General features: G+C 44.7%; 4 protein-coding genes across 4 annotated transcripts; 2 read left to right on the forward strand and 2 right to left on the reverse strand.

The window, feature by feature from the left end:
* V1516DRAFT_679602 (uncharacterized protein) lies at nucleotides 1-1861 on the forward strand. The gene has a single exon (XM_066922957.1). The coding sequence runs from the start codon at nucleotides 416-418 to the stop codon at nucleotides 1742-1744; it is 1329 nt and encodes a 442-aa protein (XP_066775566.1). The 5' UTR covers nucleotides 1-415; the 3' UTR covers nucleotides 1745-1861.
* A 39-nt stretch (nucleotides 1862-1900) lies between these two features.
* Nucleotides 1901-2978, reverse strand: V1516DRAFT_696900 (D-isomer specific 2-hydroxyacid dehydrogenase; the record flags this gene model as incomplete). The annotated part of the gene is made up of 2 exons (XM_066924060.1): nucleotides 1901-2643; nucleotides 2720-2978. 2 exons carry the CDS (start codon nucleotides 2976-2978, stop codon nucleotides 1901-1903), a joined length of 1002 nt encoding a protein of 333 aa, XP_066775567.1.
* Nucleotides 2979-4000: 1022 nt separating this feature from the next.
* Nucleotides 4001-15943, forward strand: V1516DRAFT_508906 (uncharacterized protein). Its single transcript, XM_066919134.1, has 9 exons — nucleotides 4001-4260; nucleotides 4312-4787; nucleotides 4836-5180; nucleotides 5225-5481; nucleotides 5532-5731; nucleotides 5785-6075; nucleotides 6124-14162; nucleotides 14210-14728; nucleotides 14791-15943. Exons 1-9 carry the CDS (start codon nucleotides 4206-4208, stop codon nucleotides 15562-15564), a joined length of 10956 nt encoding a protein of 3651 aa, XP_066775568.1. The 5' UTR covers nucleotides 4001-4205; the 3' UTR covers nucleotides 15565-15943.
* A 504-nt stretch (nucleotides 15944-16447) lies between these two features.
* On the reverse strand, nucleotides 16448-17092 carry V1516DRAFT_614539 (CWC16 protein; the record flags this gene model as incomplete). The annotated part of the gene is made up of 1 exon (XM_066919332.1): nucleotides 16448-17092. A coding segment is annotated over one exon (645 nt), but the record flags the coding sequence as incomplete, so codon positions are not given.
* Nucleotides 17093-17148: the final 56 nt, after the last annotated feature.

Genomic DNA, 17148 nt, shown 5'->3' on the forward strand with positions numbered 1-17148 from the left:
GGGTACCGCGCTGCACAGTGGCCAAACTTGGTACACAATTGTGTCGCTCGTCCGCCTGTCTCGCTCGCTTCGGCTCTTCTGTCCCTCGGGATAGGGAAACCCAAATGTCGGTCCTAAATCTTCCCTTCCATCGTCGACTTTAGCTCTCTGCTCTCGGCCATTTCTTTTGCTTGGGCCTTGTTCACGCCTTGCTTGCCCGGGCTGCGCGTGCAAAACTTATATCTGCGTCGGTTCCCCTCGTCGAAATTCTCGCTGGATTTCTGACTGTTTTGCTTGTTTGTCTTCGCTGTCGCTGTCCTCGTCCCCGTCCTTGTCCCGCGTCGCTTCCTCGCCGTCGCCCTCCCGTCGTCGTCGCCCGCCCGCTCCTCCCTCTCCTCCTCCACCTTTCTCTTCTCCCGGGCTCGTGTTGGCCAACATGATGGTCGACCCCCTGCCTCCATTTTCCCACCACAACAATCCGAACGATCCCAACCCAAACTCACGCTATCTGCCTCGTCTTCCGCCGCCGCCTTCGTCTGCCTCGACGTCTTCTTCGACGTCCTCGTCGCCCGCCCTGCCGCCGCTCTTTCGGTCGCCCTATATCCAGCCGCCGCTGGATCACTTGTCGTCGACTCCAGCGCCGCCCTCAGCGGGAGCTCTCTACTCGGGCCCACCACCCGCTCACACCCAGCATCCGCTTCCCCATAGCCATACACATTCCTCGCACACCTTGCATCCCCACCATCTCGGTCCACCGGTCTCGACGTCGCCGCTACAGTCGCCCTTCTCCCCATCATCCCCTCAATATGGAGCCCCTGCGTATGTCTCTGCACCGTACGGAGCTAGTCAGCTCCAGCAACAGCAAATCCAACAACAGACACAACTTCAGCCGATGACACAGACTCCTCCAGGACTAGTTCCTCCACTCCACCACGCTCACCACCATTCATCGCCCACGCTTTCAGCACATCTCCCGCCACTTCGTCTCCAGCATGGTCCACCTGAGTTCTATGCTCCACCACCTTCTACAGGCCTTCCAATGACAGGCCCACACCATCCCATGACCGCCGCCGCGGTTGTCGCAGCTCAACAACAGCAGCATCAGCATCAAATCTCACAGCATCAAAACCCGCACCAAGTGGCAGCTGCTCAAGTGGCCGCGACACTGGCTGATGTGACCGCACACCGTCCGCCGAAAGAAATCAAGCGGCGGACAAAAACAGGCTGTCTGACTTGTCGCAAGCGACGGATCAAATGCGATGAACGTCATCCCATGTGTTTCAACTGTGCGAAATCAAAGCGAGTCTGTCTAGGCTACGACCCAGTCTTTAAGACTCAGCGGATCGTCTCTGCAGCAGCGGCTGCTGCTGCTGGAGTACCAACGGGACCCATCGTTACCTCGACTTCCACAGCATCCTCGTCACCGGCCTCGTCCTCGCCAATTGTTCCGGGTCCAATCGCCCTTCACCATCAACAGCATCCTCAACTCCATCTTACACAACCACAACATCTGCAACATCAGCCGCTTCCACAACACCAGCAAATTTCACTCAGTCCAACAGGTTTAGGCCCACAATTATACTCACTCGCTGCTCCTGTGGATGGCCATCAAAGCATGTCAATACCTCCCAGCCATAGCAGTACTGCAATGGACCCTGCGCGGCCATCGCCGGCTCAACCAGCAACCTCGCCTTCATCGTCGTCCTCTCCTCATTCGAAGCCGGAGGTCAAACGTATCAAAATCGACAGTTTGCTGTCTAAATAGATGATTGAATGTTTATTGTTGGTTGTATAATCCATTAATTATCATAATTAATTCGCAAAGTCTACTATTGTATTTGGCGTTACGGGTCCAGTTAATATCAATTTTTTTCATTGCAAATTTCTATAAATCAACTTAGGTTGGCGGCAAAATGTAAATCTAATTGAAAAGCCCTGAAGCAACCTGCTCAGGAACAAGGGTGTTGACCTTGCCAACAGTGACCGCAGCACGGATGTTGTCCAAGACCTGAACTTCCATCTTCTTCTGAGTCTCATAGGTCAATGTTCCAACATGCGGGAGCAGAATGACCTGGTCATTCTCCAGCAATCCTGGGTGCACAGTCGGCTCGCTTTCAAATACGTCGAGTCCAGCTGATCGCACCTTGCCCGACTTCAACGCGTCGACCAGTGCAGCCTCATCAATAACCGCGCCTCGAGCAGTGTTGGCAATAACGACACCATCCTTCATTTTGCTGAATGCATCCTTGTTGATGATGTGACGGGTGTTCGCGTTGAGTGGCAGATTCAACGAAATAACATCCGAAGTCGCCAACAGCTCGTCAAACGAAACATATTTGGCGCCTGCAGACATTTCGGGTGAAAGCTCGCGGCGGTTATAGTACTGTACAGTCATTCCGAAAGCCTCAGCGCGCTTCTTTACAGCACGGCCAATACCACCCATGCCTAAAATTCCGAGCACCTTGCCTTCGGGGTCATGGGAGAGCGGTGTTGTCGAGTTCCACTTCCCTGAACGAAGACCGTAAATGGCCTGGTTGCAGTTGCGCAGGGCACCGAGAATCAAAAACATATTGACGTCTGCCGTTGCGTCATCGACCGTGGATGGGCAGTTGGATACCTGAATACCAGCTTTGGAGCAAGGCTCCACGTCGATTTGGTCGTAGCCTGATTTGGTTTAAAGTTAGACTAGCATGCAATAGATATCATTAAGTCAGTCCAATGACATTCGAACAATACATACCAGCACCATTATGACAGACGTACTTCAGGGTCGACGGGAACTCCTGGATCAACTCCGCGTCAATACGGCCAGTGATCGCAATCGACCGAAACGTACGATAGACAGCGACAACATCAGAGTACTTTCCCTTCAAGTCCTTGATGAATTGCTCGCGGTCAGTCGAGTCGCAGATAGACAGCTGTGCCACATCGGCTAGCGCTTCCCACTCGGGTTTTGCGTGCGTAATCTCGCCAAGCAGTAGAACATGAGGTTTTGACATTTTACTTGTATTCGCAATCGTTGACGAGCTGAATTGTCTTTTCGGAAAAAGTTTAGCAAAAGCAGACTGGCGTGCAATTGAGGTTTGGTTGCAGATTGTTCCGGGCAAAGAAGATAGCGCGGCGGAATATATACTGCGGACGGCTCTTAAGCTGCTAAAACTGTCCTGGATTGCCGCGATAGTTAGCGCATAACTCAGTAGTGTTTAGTGTTTTGTGCGGTGGATTATCCGGGCCTCGGGCAGCTTTCCGCTGCCCCGCATAGATGAAAGGGGATATTGGTGTATGATAATATGGTTATGAAGATTTGTTGTATTGCATGGAGATCCATATAGTCCACACCAATATATAAAATAAAATATATGCATATTTGTAATAAAGAATTCAGAGAAATTCATTGATGAAACTCACCGATATAGCAGTCAGAAAGGTTGGTCGTAAACTGTTCATTAAGAAGACGATGTTGCAGGCTGTCCAGATAAGTTGATAAGAGTAGAAAGTTGAGTAAGTATTTTAGGAGGATAATTTCATAAGTTGTAGGTGAAATGTATTCCCATTCATGCCACTATCAACACCAAGTACCGAATTCAATGAGACCTTACTAATATTGGTATCGGAGAAATTGACGGGAAGAACCAAGAGAAAGGGCCTGAGCCTAGCTGAACTAGACCACTGATCATTTGGAATTCTCGTCTGAAGCCTGGAACATATATTTCCCATTCAAAAAATAGTATTATATTGCACTATTTACGAAAATGAACAATGCATTATTATATTGATTGTCAGAACCGAATCTGTTAAAATACTGCAATCCTTTATTATATATTTAGTTAGCAGATTGGACATAGTATAATAATTACTCTTTAAGTCTCCCTCCTCAAACCGCTAGCCAATAGATACCTATTACAGTAACTGGTTTACAAGAGCAAAAAATCACATCGGAGTAGGGTTCGGATTACGTAATAAAAATATAAGCAGATTTGGCAGCCCGGATCCCTCGTCGTCTGGATTTTGCTCCCGCGTCGATCTGCACTCGATATTTCAGTGTGTATGCAGTATCAATATTTGTTGTGTTACGCTGTTTGATCAGTTTAACAGATTGTTTGATTCATGGTATAGTACATTTTATATTATTATCAGCATAATACAAAAGAATATAATACATAACGGTATAATACAATCAATCAATCGCTGTATAAAATTCTACATTATATCAAAACTAGCTCGCAATGGTTGGTCTATCCGCCGACGTATACGCTCAGCGACTGTCGGATGCCTCCTCAGGTCCGTTTTTCTCTTTTTTATCATCTTTTTTTACTGAGCTAACACTATCAGATCTTAAAACGCGTTTGTCCGTTGCTATAGACCTCCGCGACTCGCTTGAGCTATTCCAGGCCCAGCAGGAATATCCTCGGTTCCTCGACAAAGTCATGCCAGTCTTGATCTCTATGTTAGAGACCATCCCCACGAGCTTTCTTACTGTCGCACCTGAACAGAAACTCCGCAATTGTTTGCTTGAAATTATTCACCGACTGCCCGCAAATGAGGCCTTTCGTCCTTTCGCCATGCGCGTCATGCAGCTCCTCATGTCTCTCCTACGGACTGAAAACGAAGAGAATGGCGTCCTCTGCATGAAAATCATAACTGTCCTTCACAGAACATACAAGTCAGCCCTCGACGAGCAAGTCCAGCCTTTTCTCAATCTCGTAGTAGAAATGTACAAGAATATGTCCGTCGTCGTTAAAGACACTTTTGACAACCACGGCTCCTCAACGACTCCGGCCACTGCTCCTCTCACCGCCGTCTCCACGGTCAGTTTTATTGCTTTACTCAAATGGCATGATACTAACTAATTCTAGCCCGGTATCATGTCTTTTCACTCTCCTCGACCAACTTCACCCTCCATGCCACCCGAAATTGGCGGTGAAACCACTGCCAAATCGCTTCCCCGCTGTCTCTACAGTTTCCGTGTCTTAACCGAATGCCCTATCATCGTGGTCTTACTTTTCTCCACTCATAAGCAGTCTGTCAGCGAAAATCTTGCCGTTTTTGTCCCTCTAATTTTTGATATGCTGGCCCTCCAAGCGGCCCCGCAAGCTGAAGCTCACACCGCAGCAGCCTCGAGGGGTGAAATCTACACCTCTGTTTCGCCTGCTATAAAGAACAGATCGGCATTTGGCGAGTTCATCACAGCGCAAGTCAAGGTAATTTTATTTTCTTCACTTAGAATATTTTACTCACATTGTAGACAATGTCATTTTTAGCTTACGTTCTCAGAGGCTTCGCGCCAGCCCTTAAGAGGTATCATGCCTTGATTCCAGAATACGTCGTTCGACTACTGAAAGACTGCCCTCGCGAGCTGTCCGCCTCTCGTAAAGAACTGCTAGTAGCTACAAGACACATTCTGTCGACTGATTTTAGAGCAATATTTATACCTAAAATTGAGCTCTTTTTGAACACAAAAGTTCTTCTCGGAGATGGTCTTACAGTTCATGAAACTCTTAGGTACTTCTTTTCCCTCTTTCTTCCAATTACAGTTCATTCTGACAATTCAGGCCACTTGCTTATAGTATGGTTGCTGACCTTCTCCACCATGTCCGTAATGAACTTTCAGCAAATCATATCTGGCTCACAATCGACGTCTACATGAAAAATATTTTAGACGACTCATTAGCGGCGACTTTTCAAAGTATGAGCTCGAAACTGCTGTTAAATCTGGTGGAACGGATCATGAATTTGCCTGACAAGGCTGAAGGTTTGTCAAACTTACAATCTGTACTTCAGCTGCGATCAAAACTAATTATATAGGTCGTCAACTCATCGTCTTCATTCTTAACGGATTTTCCGAGAAATTAGCATCGCTCAATAGAAACTATAGCAACGCTCTCAAGCGAAGCTCCGAGAAAATCGAGAAGCGTCCTGTTGATCCTATAGCAGCTTTGACTCGGCTCGAGGAGAAAGGCAAAAAGCTAGAATTTTCTGACGAAATCGAGCAGCTGGCTCAAGAAGAGAAGGAGAAAGCTGAATTCGATATGATTGACGTACTGAATTCTTTCCCAATCAAATTGCACGCAGATATATCTACCGATGGAATGAGAGGTAAGCTGGTTCAATTCTTTTCTGAACGTATAGAATTTAACGTTTTAGATGGTCGATATCTGTTCAAGACGTTTCTAAATGGACTGAAAACAATCATGTTTGGCCTGAAAGCGTGCAATCCACCACCCACCCCTGCGACTAGTAATATCGTACCTATTCAGTGGCATGAGACAGCTCGCGGTTTCAATTACGAACAGATCTTTATTTTTCGAAAACTCTTTCGCGAGTGCGCCAAAGGATTCATGTACTATTCTACTGTTCGCGATAAGCCCGTCCTCGATACACATCGTCTTGCAAACCATGAATCTTTCGGTCCTAATATCCCCATTTCCAGTTCAAAGGAGGAAAAGGAACTTTTAGAAACTTTCGCCACAGTTTTTATTCACATTGATCCTGCTGTATTCCATGAGGTGCTTGAACCAGAACTACCCAATCTATTTGAAACAATGATGTTGAATCCTTCCCTGCTACACATTCCACAGTTTTTCCTTGCGAGTGAACCGACATCTGCAAATTTTTCTGGTATTCTATTGAATTTCCTTATGGATCGTCTCGATCAAGTTGGCCAGAGTGATACTCTACGCGTGAATCTCTTGCTTCGGCTCTTCAAATTGTCATTCATGGCTGTCAATCTGTTTTCTACGACTAACGAACAAGTATTTCTACCCCACCTACGAAATCTTATAATGAACTCTCTCAGTTTAGCGACTACTGCGGAGGATCCATTAAACTATTATATACTCTTGCGCACGCTGTTCACTAGCATTGGAGGTGGCAGATTTGAATCTTTGTATAAGGAAGTTTTACCGATTTTGCAGAGTCTATTAGACTCTTTGAACAAGCTTCTATTAGCAGCTCGCAAGCCTCAAGAGAGAGATTTATATGTCGAACTTTGCTTAACTGTGCCTGTGCGATTAAGCGTCTTGGTACCTTATCTAAAGTATCTAATGCAGCCACTTGTCATTTCATTAACAGGATCTCCAGAACTCGTCAGTCAAGGACTCCGGACCTTGGAATTATGTGTCGACAATCTGACTCCAGACTACTTTGATAATCTTTTGGAACCTGTTATCGAAGAAGTCATGGAAGCCTTGTGGACACATTTACGACCATTGCCATATTCGCATCAGCCGAGTCATACAGCACTACGGATATTGGGAAAGCTAGGTGGCCGAAACCGCAGGTTCTTACAGCCACCTAAGAATTTAAGTGCGCAAAGCATGTCTGACGACCCATGCATCAATATTGAAGTTAATGGTCTCGCAGGTCGGCGATCATTCCCTGTTTCAGCTGGACTAGAAGGCGTATTCAAAGCAATAATGGACTATAAGGCAGATATGCATTACCGCGTTGAGGCATTTAAGTTGCTGTCAATAACATTGAAACTGTTCATCGATCGCACTAGCCTTGAAGACAACACCAGTCAGGTCCTCCTAGAATGTGTGAAAGCAATAAAGACTGGTATGATTCCTCCTGATCCCAGATTCTCTTTGCAAAGTCATCCGCGATCGACTAGAAAGCTACAGGCGCAGAACGAATTGTTTCTGAAATTACTCACGTGCTGCTTTAATGCTACTGCTATCAGCGCAGTTCGGGAAGAAGCACGCCAGTTAATCAAAGATTTGTGCGAACATGTTGTTATGCTAGAGATTGGCCGAGTAATTCTAATCGTGAAACGCGATAAGCGGCCATTCATGGTAAACGATCATGAAGATCCTCAGTGTATTGATTTCAGATTGGTCTACCAAGCCATTGCCGATTCTCTGGGATCCCACAAGCTTCCTGTTCGGGAATCCGGTCAAGAATCCATTAGGTATATATACCGTAGCTGTTTGGAGATCTTTGGTACGGCCGACTCAGCACAAAAATTCCCTGTTTTTAAATCTTTGACCGCTGTGTTTTGTCATGCTTGCTTTGAAGAGCAATGGTATAAAAAAGCGGGCGGCTGTTTGGGTCTCAAAGTTCTGTTGAACGAGTTTGAGTTTTCACGAGAGTGGGTCATGAAGCGAGAACTAGATATTCTACGAGCACTGATATTCGTTTTGAAAGATATTTCCCCAGAAATGCCATGCCAAGCTCAGGAAGATGCGCGACAGCTTATGAAGCATACTTTAACAATATGTCACAAAGATATGACTAAGGATGAAATGAAAGGTAGACTATTCCATGTCCTTTTGGGAACCTTGTTTTACGACGTTGCAAATTCTCATCAGATCGTCCGAGAATCGGCTCAATCGTGTTTACGGTTACTATCTTCGCTTGTTGACGTGCCGCTGTATGAAATGCTGGAGCCTGTGAAAAATTCGCTGTTAATGTCGATATTCGGCAAACCACTTCGTGCCCTACCCTTTCCTATGCAGATAGGTAATATCGATGCAATGACATTCTGTCTTAGCCTAGAACATTCGTTTGTACAGTTTGGCGACGAACTGCTTCGTCTATTGATGGAAGCGTTAGCCTTGGCAGATGCAGATGACGAGGCATTGATTTCACCGCCACCGAATACTCGATTGGTGGACCAAAAAGAGCTCGATCAATTAATCCAGCTGCGCATAGTCTGTATTAGATTACTTACTATTGCAATGATGAGTCCTGATTTCTTCCAAAATCATCCAAATCAACAACAGCAGACTCGTGCTAAGATAATCGCTGTATTTTTCAAGACATTGTACGCGCGGTCTAAGAAGGTTGTCGATGCTGCACGTGAGGGATTGAAAGCAGTTTTAGCTCAGAACCACAAATTGCCGAAAGATTTACTGCAAAATGGATTGAAGCCTATATTGCTGAACCTCTCTGACCGCCGAAGATTATCTCTTCAAGGTCTCGATGGGCTGGCAATCTTGCTCGAACTCCTGACAAATTATTTCAAGATTGAGATTGGAACCAAACTGCTTGATCACCTGAAAGCATGGGCGGAACCCTCCTTGTTGTACACCTCTTCAGGTAAGCAGCTCATGAGTCAACATAATATCAAAATCGTTGCAGCAATCATGAACATATACCATTTGCTTCCCCCTGAGGCAAACCGATTTATGGATGATCTGGTGACTACTGTTGTTTATTTAGAGGAACATCTCCGCAGATACCATGACAGCCCATTCCGCCCTGCGCTGGTGAAATTTACTGCAAGATATCCTAAAGAGACGTTGGACTATTTTGCTCCTAAATTAGCTGAGCGTCGGTTCGGCAAGATTTTCGTTCATCTTGTAAGCGATGAGATGAGCGTCAAATTGCGTGAATTACTATCAGTTCGCTTGTCGACATTGGTCGCCCGTGCAGTTGAGCTACCGAAACCAGAAGATAAGGCTGGAGCGGTGATCAACATTATATATATATTCAGTGGGATTGCAAAGCATAACTCGGACTGGGTCTCTACGCAAAAGGAATCGCTTTTGAAACTTTTAATGAATGCAAGTTGGCTAAAATCGTTTGCTAGATCAAGTCCGTTGTCGTCTTCATTACATCTCGGCGTTACTCAAGTATTAGAAGAACTTTTGAGAATTAGTCTGTTATATTGTCGTAATAACGAGGAAGACACTGAAATGATTTTCAAGATCATGGACACTATTGCCACCAAGCATATCGAGGCAACCACAGAAGTCTTTCAGTATATTTTTGACAATGTTGTCTGTGCGAAGACACTAGAGCAACGAAAAGCGTATTTAACTAAGTCAGTCGATCATTTCACAATGCCTGGGATTTCAACCGCAACTAAATGTTTTATTTTCAAACATGTAATTAATTCTGGATTGATTATTGAGCAGCACAAGAACGGGAATTTGACTGCGCTCATCGACAAGCCATGGATTGATATGGTCCATAACAAGATCTGGAAGCCGGCGCTCACTGATCTGGTTGAAGATAATTCGGAATATCAAGATCAGTACCGAATCCAACTCCTACAAATGTCAACCAATCTGATTCACCATGCACCTACTCTGGTTGCGGATGTGCGAAAAGACATCATAAAAGTCGGCTGGAATTACATTAAGCTCGAAGATATCATGAGTAAGCAGGCTGCTTCCGTCTTGATTGCTTATTTTATTGTTGCGTATGAGACGCCTTTGAAGATTGCCCTTCAAATTTACGTCCAGCTACTTAAAGCTCATCAGAGCGATGCTAGGGTGCTTGTAAAACAAGCGCTTGATTTACTTGCTCCCGTTCTACCTAAGCGACTAGTCTCTCCAGGTATGGATGCTAAATTCCCTATCTGGGCTAAATCGGCGCGGCGGGTCCTGACTGAGGATGGACATAATGTCACTCAAGTGATCAATGTCTACCAGTTCTTCGTCCGTCATCCAGATTTATTTTACGAGCCTCGTGATCATTTTTTCAGTTTGATTGTTAGTGCGATGCCCAAACTAGGATTTCAACCGAATTCGCCGTCTGAGAATCAGGTGTTATCAGTTGATCTTGCAGAACTGATTTTAAAATGGGAAAAAGCTCGGATCGGACAGGTCGATGAAACTTCAGAAATAAAATCGGATGAGCTGAGTCCGGACTCAAAAAAGCGTGGATTTGATGAAATGCAGAGCGGAAGCCCTTCTATAGCGGGTGCTAGCGAAGTGAAATTATCACCATCTGCTGAGTCCAAGCCTGAGATTCAGGTTCCTTTCCAGCTCAGAGAATCGATTATTACTTATTTGATTCGATTTGCTTGTATCTCACCTCAGAAGGCGACTGAGAATCCTCTGTCGGGCCGAATTATCGATATTTTGCATCAATTTCTGGGTCCTCGCTTATGGTCGGAAGTAAATGTTAAACTTACCTTTTTTGAGCGGACTTTAGCACAAAGTTCTCTAACTAGCTCTACTTTGGTGTCGTTCATCAATTCGTTACAAGTTATACGAGTAACTCTCGACCAGAAAACTGATGAATGGATTCTGGCAAATCTTGAACAACTCGAAAAGCTGCTCAATCAGTCGGTCCACTCTGATGTTGAAGAAGTTCAGGAATGCCTTCAGCCTGTACTCGCGCGGATATTGCGTGCGATCAGCGAGAATACCAGTTCTGACGACTCGATAACGGACGCTAGTAATAGTTTTATTAGCATGATCACCGGCGTGATCCAAGAGAATTTCACAAACAATCAAGCGAACGGTCAAGCCACCGTCGCTAGTGTGCTATTGGCCACTACGTTGGTAGAGTATCGTCCGCAGGCTGTTGATCCTCTTTTACCAATGCTTATGAAAACTTTCAGCAAATTATGCAGAGATCATATTTTGGCTAGCGTGCCTCAAGCCCAAGTTCTCGCTTTGACTCAAGGACAACCCGCTGCTGTAGCTGCGGCGGCGGCGGCAGCTGCTGCAAATGCAGCCGCGGCATCAAGTAATGGTGCCAACTCGGCTGGGAACCCGAACACGCCAGTGAATGCTAATGGCAGTGGAGCCAATCGTCAAGCAGGTAACAATAGCAGCAGCACCACCGTAGGAGGACCAGCGGGATCAAATGCCGGTACTCCTGCTGCTGATACTTCCAACACAGCAGGAGAACTAGATGGCAAGAAAGTTGTGATTTTGCTTGAAAAACTGTTAAAAATTGGTGCCGATCGCATTGCTCATCATGAGGATCAACGTCGAATATTTTTAACTGTTTTGACACAACTGGTAGAGCGATCGAATGACATTCCATTATGCTTCAAAATTTTAGAAATTGTTCGCACTTGGATTTTCAATAGCGCCGAGTTAGTTCCATTGTTGAAGGAAAAAACAGTTATTCTTTCCAAAATGATGGTATTTGAAGCCCGTGGAGATGCAGAACTGACAAAGGCTTTTTATCAACTTGTCATTGATATCTATGAGGATCCCTCGCTTGCTAGAAGTGAGCTTACGGTTAGAATGGAGCATGCTTTCTTGGTTGGCACCAGGATTTCCGATGTCTCTATCCGCAAACGGTTTATGAAGATTTTTGGTGATAGCTTAGATAAATCTTTGTGGAAGCGGTTTATGTATATTGTCAAAGATCAGAATTGGGAAAGTCTCAGTGATTCACTTTGGCTGAACCAGGCAAGTCAGTTGCTTTTTGGTTCGATAGTTCCGGAAACTGCGCTTTCTTTACATAATGACGATTTTTGGATGCCTTCGTTCAATGCTTTGACAGATACTATCGAGGCCAACAATAATTTACCCTCCAATGATGATTTCGACCGCTTTTTGGAGCGGCGAAAGCAGTTTATCATCAGTAGCGCGGAGGTCACCGCTAAAGACTTCTTTGATCCGTTGATTGAGCTGCTGTATTATGATCCTGAGGGAATTAGAAGATGTTGGATCTCATTTTTCCCTATTGCGTGGTCAACAGTGGCAGCCAGAGATCGTCAGGATGTATCTCGAAATTTTATTGTCTTACTTACAAAGGAGTACCATAATCGACAAATGGACCGCACGCCAAACGTGATTCAGATTCTTTTGGAAGGCATAAGCAAGAGCAGTCCACTAGTTCAGCTCGCGCCTCACTTACTTAAATATCTTGGAAAAACATTCAACGCCTGGTATATCACCATGGACTTGCTTGAAGAAGCGGATTTGCATCCTCAGTCAGATAGCGTTCCAGTTAGAGAGAGCAATCTCGATGCGCTGGCGGAGATGTATTCGTCGTTGCAGGAAGATGATATGTTCTACGGTTTGTGGCGTCGAAGATGCCAGTATGTCGAAACCAATGCTGCTATATCGTACGAGCAGTTAGGTCTATGGAACCAAGCTCAGCAGATGTATGAAACTGCCCAGATCAAAGCTCGCAGTGGTGCTCTTCCCTATTCAGAGTCAGAGTATGTATTGTGGGAAGATCATTGGATATTATCTGCTGAAAAGCTGCAACAATGGGATATATTGTCAGAACTTGCAAAACATGAAGGATTCACTGACTTGCTTCTCGAGTGCGCTTGGCGCTTAGCTGATTGGACCGTTGAAAGAGAGCCTTTAGAGCAATCAATTAAAGGTGTCATGGATGTCCCTACTCCTAGAAGATATATTTTTGAGGCGTTCATACATTTACAGCGCTATTCACAGAAAGTCGATGTATCGACCTCTGAGCTTTCTAAGTGCTGCGATGAAGGAATTCAACTGACTCTTCGCAAATGGCATTCTTTGCCTCAAACAATAACAAATGCTCATATTCCATTGCTGCAAGCGTTCCAGCAGTTTGTAGAATTATTGGAGGCATCGCAGATTTACAAGAACTTATTGACGACAGATATTACAAATGTGGATTCTAAATCTCAAGAGATGAAGATTATTTTGCAGGCTTGGCGAGAGCGATTGCCTAATCAATGGGATGACATTAACGTCTGGGGCGATCTCGTTGCATGGCGCCAACATATTTTCTCGGTCATCAATAAATTCTATTTACCGATGGTAAGCCATATGCAGCAGCGCTATGGTAATACGGCGAATACGAATTCTACTTCATATCGTGGTTATCATGAGATTGCCTGGATTATCAACCGCTTTGCCCATGTTGCTCGAAAGCATGGTATGGCTGATGTTTGCATTGGCCAGTTAACGAAGATTTACTCTTTACCGAATATTGAGATCCAAGAAGCTTTTCTTAAACTGTGTGAGCAAGCGAAATGCCATTATCAGAATCCAAATGAGCTAAGAACTGGTCTTGAGGTGATCAGTAATACCAACTTAATCTATTTCACGAAAGAGCAAAAAGCCGAATTTTTCACTCTCAAAGCAATGTTTTACGCCAAGCTGGAAATGTATGAGGATGCCAACCAAACGTTTTCTAATGCAGTGCAAATTGATTTTTCTCTACCACGTTCCTGGGCCGAGTGGGCTTACTTCCATGATTGTCGATTCAAATTGACAAATAATAAAAGTAATGCTGCTCATGCAATCAGTTGTTACCTCCAAGCAGCAGCACTTTATCGTAATGGTAAAGTGCGAAGGTTTTTGGGCCGGATATTGTGGCTTATTAGCTTGGACGATAGTAGCCAAGTGCTTTCGCAAGCCTTTGATAATTTTGCAGGAGAAATGTCTCCTTGGTATTGGATCACGTATATACCTCAGCTGTTGACATCTTTGTCTCACAAAGAGGCGCGACTTGTGCGAAAAATACTGATTCGGATTGCAAAGACTTATCCTCAGGTATGTAAAAAGTTGATAGCGTACAGCACCGGTCTAATCTAATTTAGGCACTTCATTTTTCGTTGAGAACGACTAAGGAAGACTATAGTATGCTACAAAGACAGGCATTGCAAGCTACTCAAAGAGAGGCACGGCAGAATGCAGCCATACGAGGAAGCACGCCTAATTCTGCTAGCTCAATACGCAGTTCGCCATCATTATCCCAGGCAGTACCACCTGGATCTCCCATGGTTCAGCATACTTCCGCCGATGGAGCGCATCCAGGGATGGCTGGAGTTGTGCCAGCCAATGCAGCAGCTCATATGATGAATCGTGGCAATCCCAGCCAACCCGGTACAGGACAAGTACCAGGCATGAATCCTGGATCGCCACAGGTTGCTCATCCACCAGTTCAAATGCAACCTTGGGAATATGTGGAGGAGATTTTGGGGATTTTGAAGACAGCCTTTCCTCTATTAACTCTTTCTATGGAAACATTTGTTGATCAGATTTATCAACGATTCAAGTGTTCAGAAGATGAAGATGCTTATCGTTTAGTGGCGGCATTGTTGTCTGATGGAGTTCAGGTAAGTAGCACGTACAACTTGATAACGATTTATGATTTATGATTTACTAATTTCAATTTTAGTACATGGGCCGATCAGGGATAGTAAAGGATGATACTAGGTTACCACCCGCGGCAGAAGTTAATATTTCCAAATTTGCGGACAGCATATTACCAAAATATCTCAAGTCAGCGTTCGAGGCGGACTTTGTTCAGAATGTCCCAAATATCCAGACATATGTGACGAAACTGCGTCGCTGGCGAGACCGGTTCGAAGAGAAACTTGATCGACGACAGATGTCTGACCAAATCAACCTGGAATCATTAAGTCCCCATTTGACTGAATTTCATTATCAAAAGTTTGATCAGATCGATGTTCCTGGACAGTACTTACTGCATAAGGATTCGAATATGCACTTCATCAAGATCGGTCGGTTTTTGTCAAAGATCGACATAGTTCGAGTCCAAGGATTATGTTATCGACGAATCACTATTCGTGGGTCGGATAACAAAGAGTATCCATTCACAATACAGTATCCCGCTGCACGGCATTGTCGGCGAGAGGAGCGAATTACGCAGCTGTTCAGGATTTTTAACAGTAATCTAGTTAGACGGAACGAGAGTAGACGGCGAAATCTGCAGTTCTATACTGCTGCTGCTGTTCCACTATCGCCGCATTTCCGCCTGGTTCAAGATAGTCCTGACTTTATTTCACTGCAATCGATATATGAAGACTACTGTAATCGGGTAGGAAGACATAAAGACGACCCGCTTATTTACACGATCCATAAGTTGAAACAGGCGATGGAGGCAAAGCAAGGAGTGAGTTATATTGTTTGTTCTTTGCATCAAAATTGAATATTAACATGGACAAGAAGTTGGATATAACCCATCGGATAGATATTCTGAACGCAATTCAGAACACGATGGTTCCCGGGACCATAGTTAGGGATCATTTTATGAAGACATTTAATTCGTATAATGATTTCTGGTTATTCCGAAAGCAGTTTGCATATTCATATGCAGGAATTGCATTCGTGTCATTTATGATGTCGCTTCATCAGCGGGTGCCTTACAAGTTGCTGATTTCGAATTTATCTGGAACAGCATGGGCGATGGAGACGTTACCCTCTCTGCCACCACATACACCAACGCCTGCTTTTCTGAATCCTGAGCCTGTGCCGTTCCGATTGACGCCAAACATTCAGCATTTAATCGGGCCCGCAGCTATGGAGGGGTTGTTTTCGCCGTCGGTGATGGTGTTTGCAAGATGTTTGACAATGCCTGAGTTTGATCTGGAGCAGTATTTGACATTGTTTGTACGAGACGAGGTAATATCGTGGTATGCATTCCAGCACCGTCCATGTGCGCAAGATCAGCAGTTTTATGACATTGTGAAAGTGAACGTGGAATCAATATTGAAAAAGACAGCGTCGCTTGCACAACCAGGGAAAGGTACGATCCCAGCAAATCAGACAGTAATTGATCTGGTTGCACAGGCGGTTAATCCTAAGCATCTTGCTGCAACGGACAATTTTTTCATGCCATATCTGTAGTGAATGGTTGAGATTGGAATAATATGTTCTTTGATAGTATAATGATTAAGTAGAGAATATCATATTTTTTTCAAAACGATGCCCAGACTTTGTTTTGGTTTTCTTTTTTTCAGCAAATCTAGAGGATTTAAAGAGCTGTTTGGTTTCACCGAAGGCTTGATCGGTTTCATGTTTTTCTTCTCTAAGAATGCTAATCTAGCCGTTTCCTCGTCCTGCTGGTCCTGTAGATGCTTCTGTTCGAGTTCGGCCTTTTGTCGGGCAAGTTCAAGAGCGTGATCAGGATTAATATGATCTGCTATTGCATTTCTAGTCTGAAGATCGTCTAGCGCGTCTGCAATTTCCATTTCGCGCTTTGCATCGACGACTTTTGCTTCTAGCTCAGCCATGGTGTCAGATTGATCAAGCAGTTGCTGCTGCTGTTCTTGCTGTTCGAGCTCGAGTCGGTCGAGCCGCTGCTCCTCTGTTTCATCCTGAATCGATGGGTCGCGCCATGGTTCAAAGTTACGCGCTGCACCTCGTTCCGCAACGTAATCCGCATTTTTGGGGTCGGTTTTGAAGGTGATCTCAGACGCACAACGAGTACATCGAATATGGAACCGGATTACAGCAATTCCAAGATATCGCTCACCCGTCGATTCCTTGCGCGCGTTAAACTTTTTACCTTTGTAGATGTATTCGCCACAATTGTAGCACTTCATTGAAAATGGAGTCATTAACCGGACAGTTTGCAGTTTTATGACATCTTTGTCTTTAGATTTCCGCCGACGTTCAATTTTCGACGGATCGAAGTTTGGCGGATAGTACTTATTGATAACTTTTCTTTCAGACATGCCTTTTTGTTGTTGTAATATGATATATTTAATTTCCTATAATATACTTTCGTAGT

The sequence above is a fragment of the Lipomyces oligophaga genome (assembly GCF_038497815.1).
Source record: "Lipomyces oligophaga strain CBS 7107 unplaced genomic scaffold V1516scaffold_7, whole genome shotgun sequence".
Lineage (NCBI taxonomy): Eukaryota > Fungi > Ascomycota > Lipomycetes > Lipomycetales > Lipomycetaceae > Lipomyces > [Lipomyces] oligophaga.

Excerpts from the sequence above, each read along its gene's own strand:
- V1516DRAFT_679602 (XM_066922957.1), top strand. The coding sequence starts at position 416 with ATGATGGTCGACCCCCTGCCTCCATTTTCCCACCACAACAATCCGAAC.
- V1516DRAFT_508906 (XM_066919134.1), top strand. The coding sequence starts at position 4,206 with ATGGTTGGTCTATCCGCCGACGTATACGCTCAGCGACTGTCGGATGCC. Across the intron at positions 4,261-4,311 it reads ACTGTCGGATGCCTCCTCAG|ATCTTAAAACGCGTTTGTCC; the intron begins GTCCGTTTTTCT and ends TAACACTATCAG. Across the intron at positions 4,788-4,835 it reads CTCTCACCGCCGTCTCCACG|CCCGGTATCATGTCTTTTCA; the intron begins GTCAGTTTTATT and ends AACTAATTCTAG.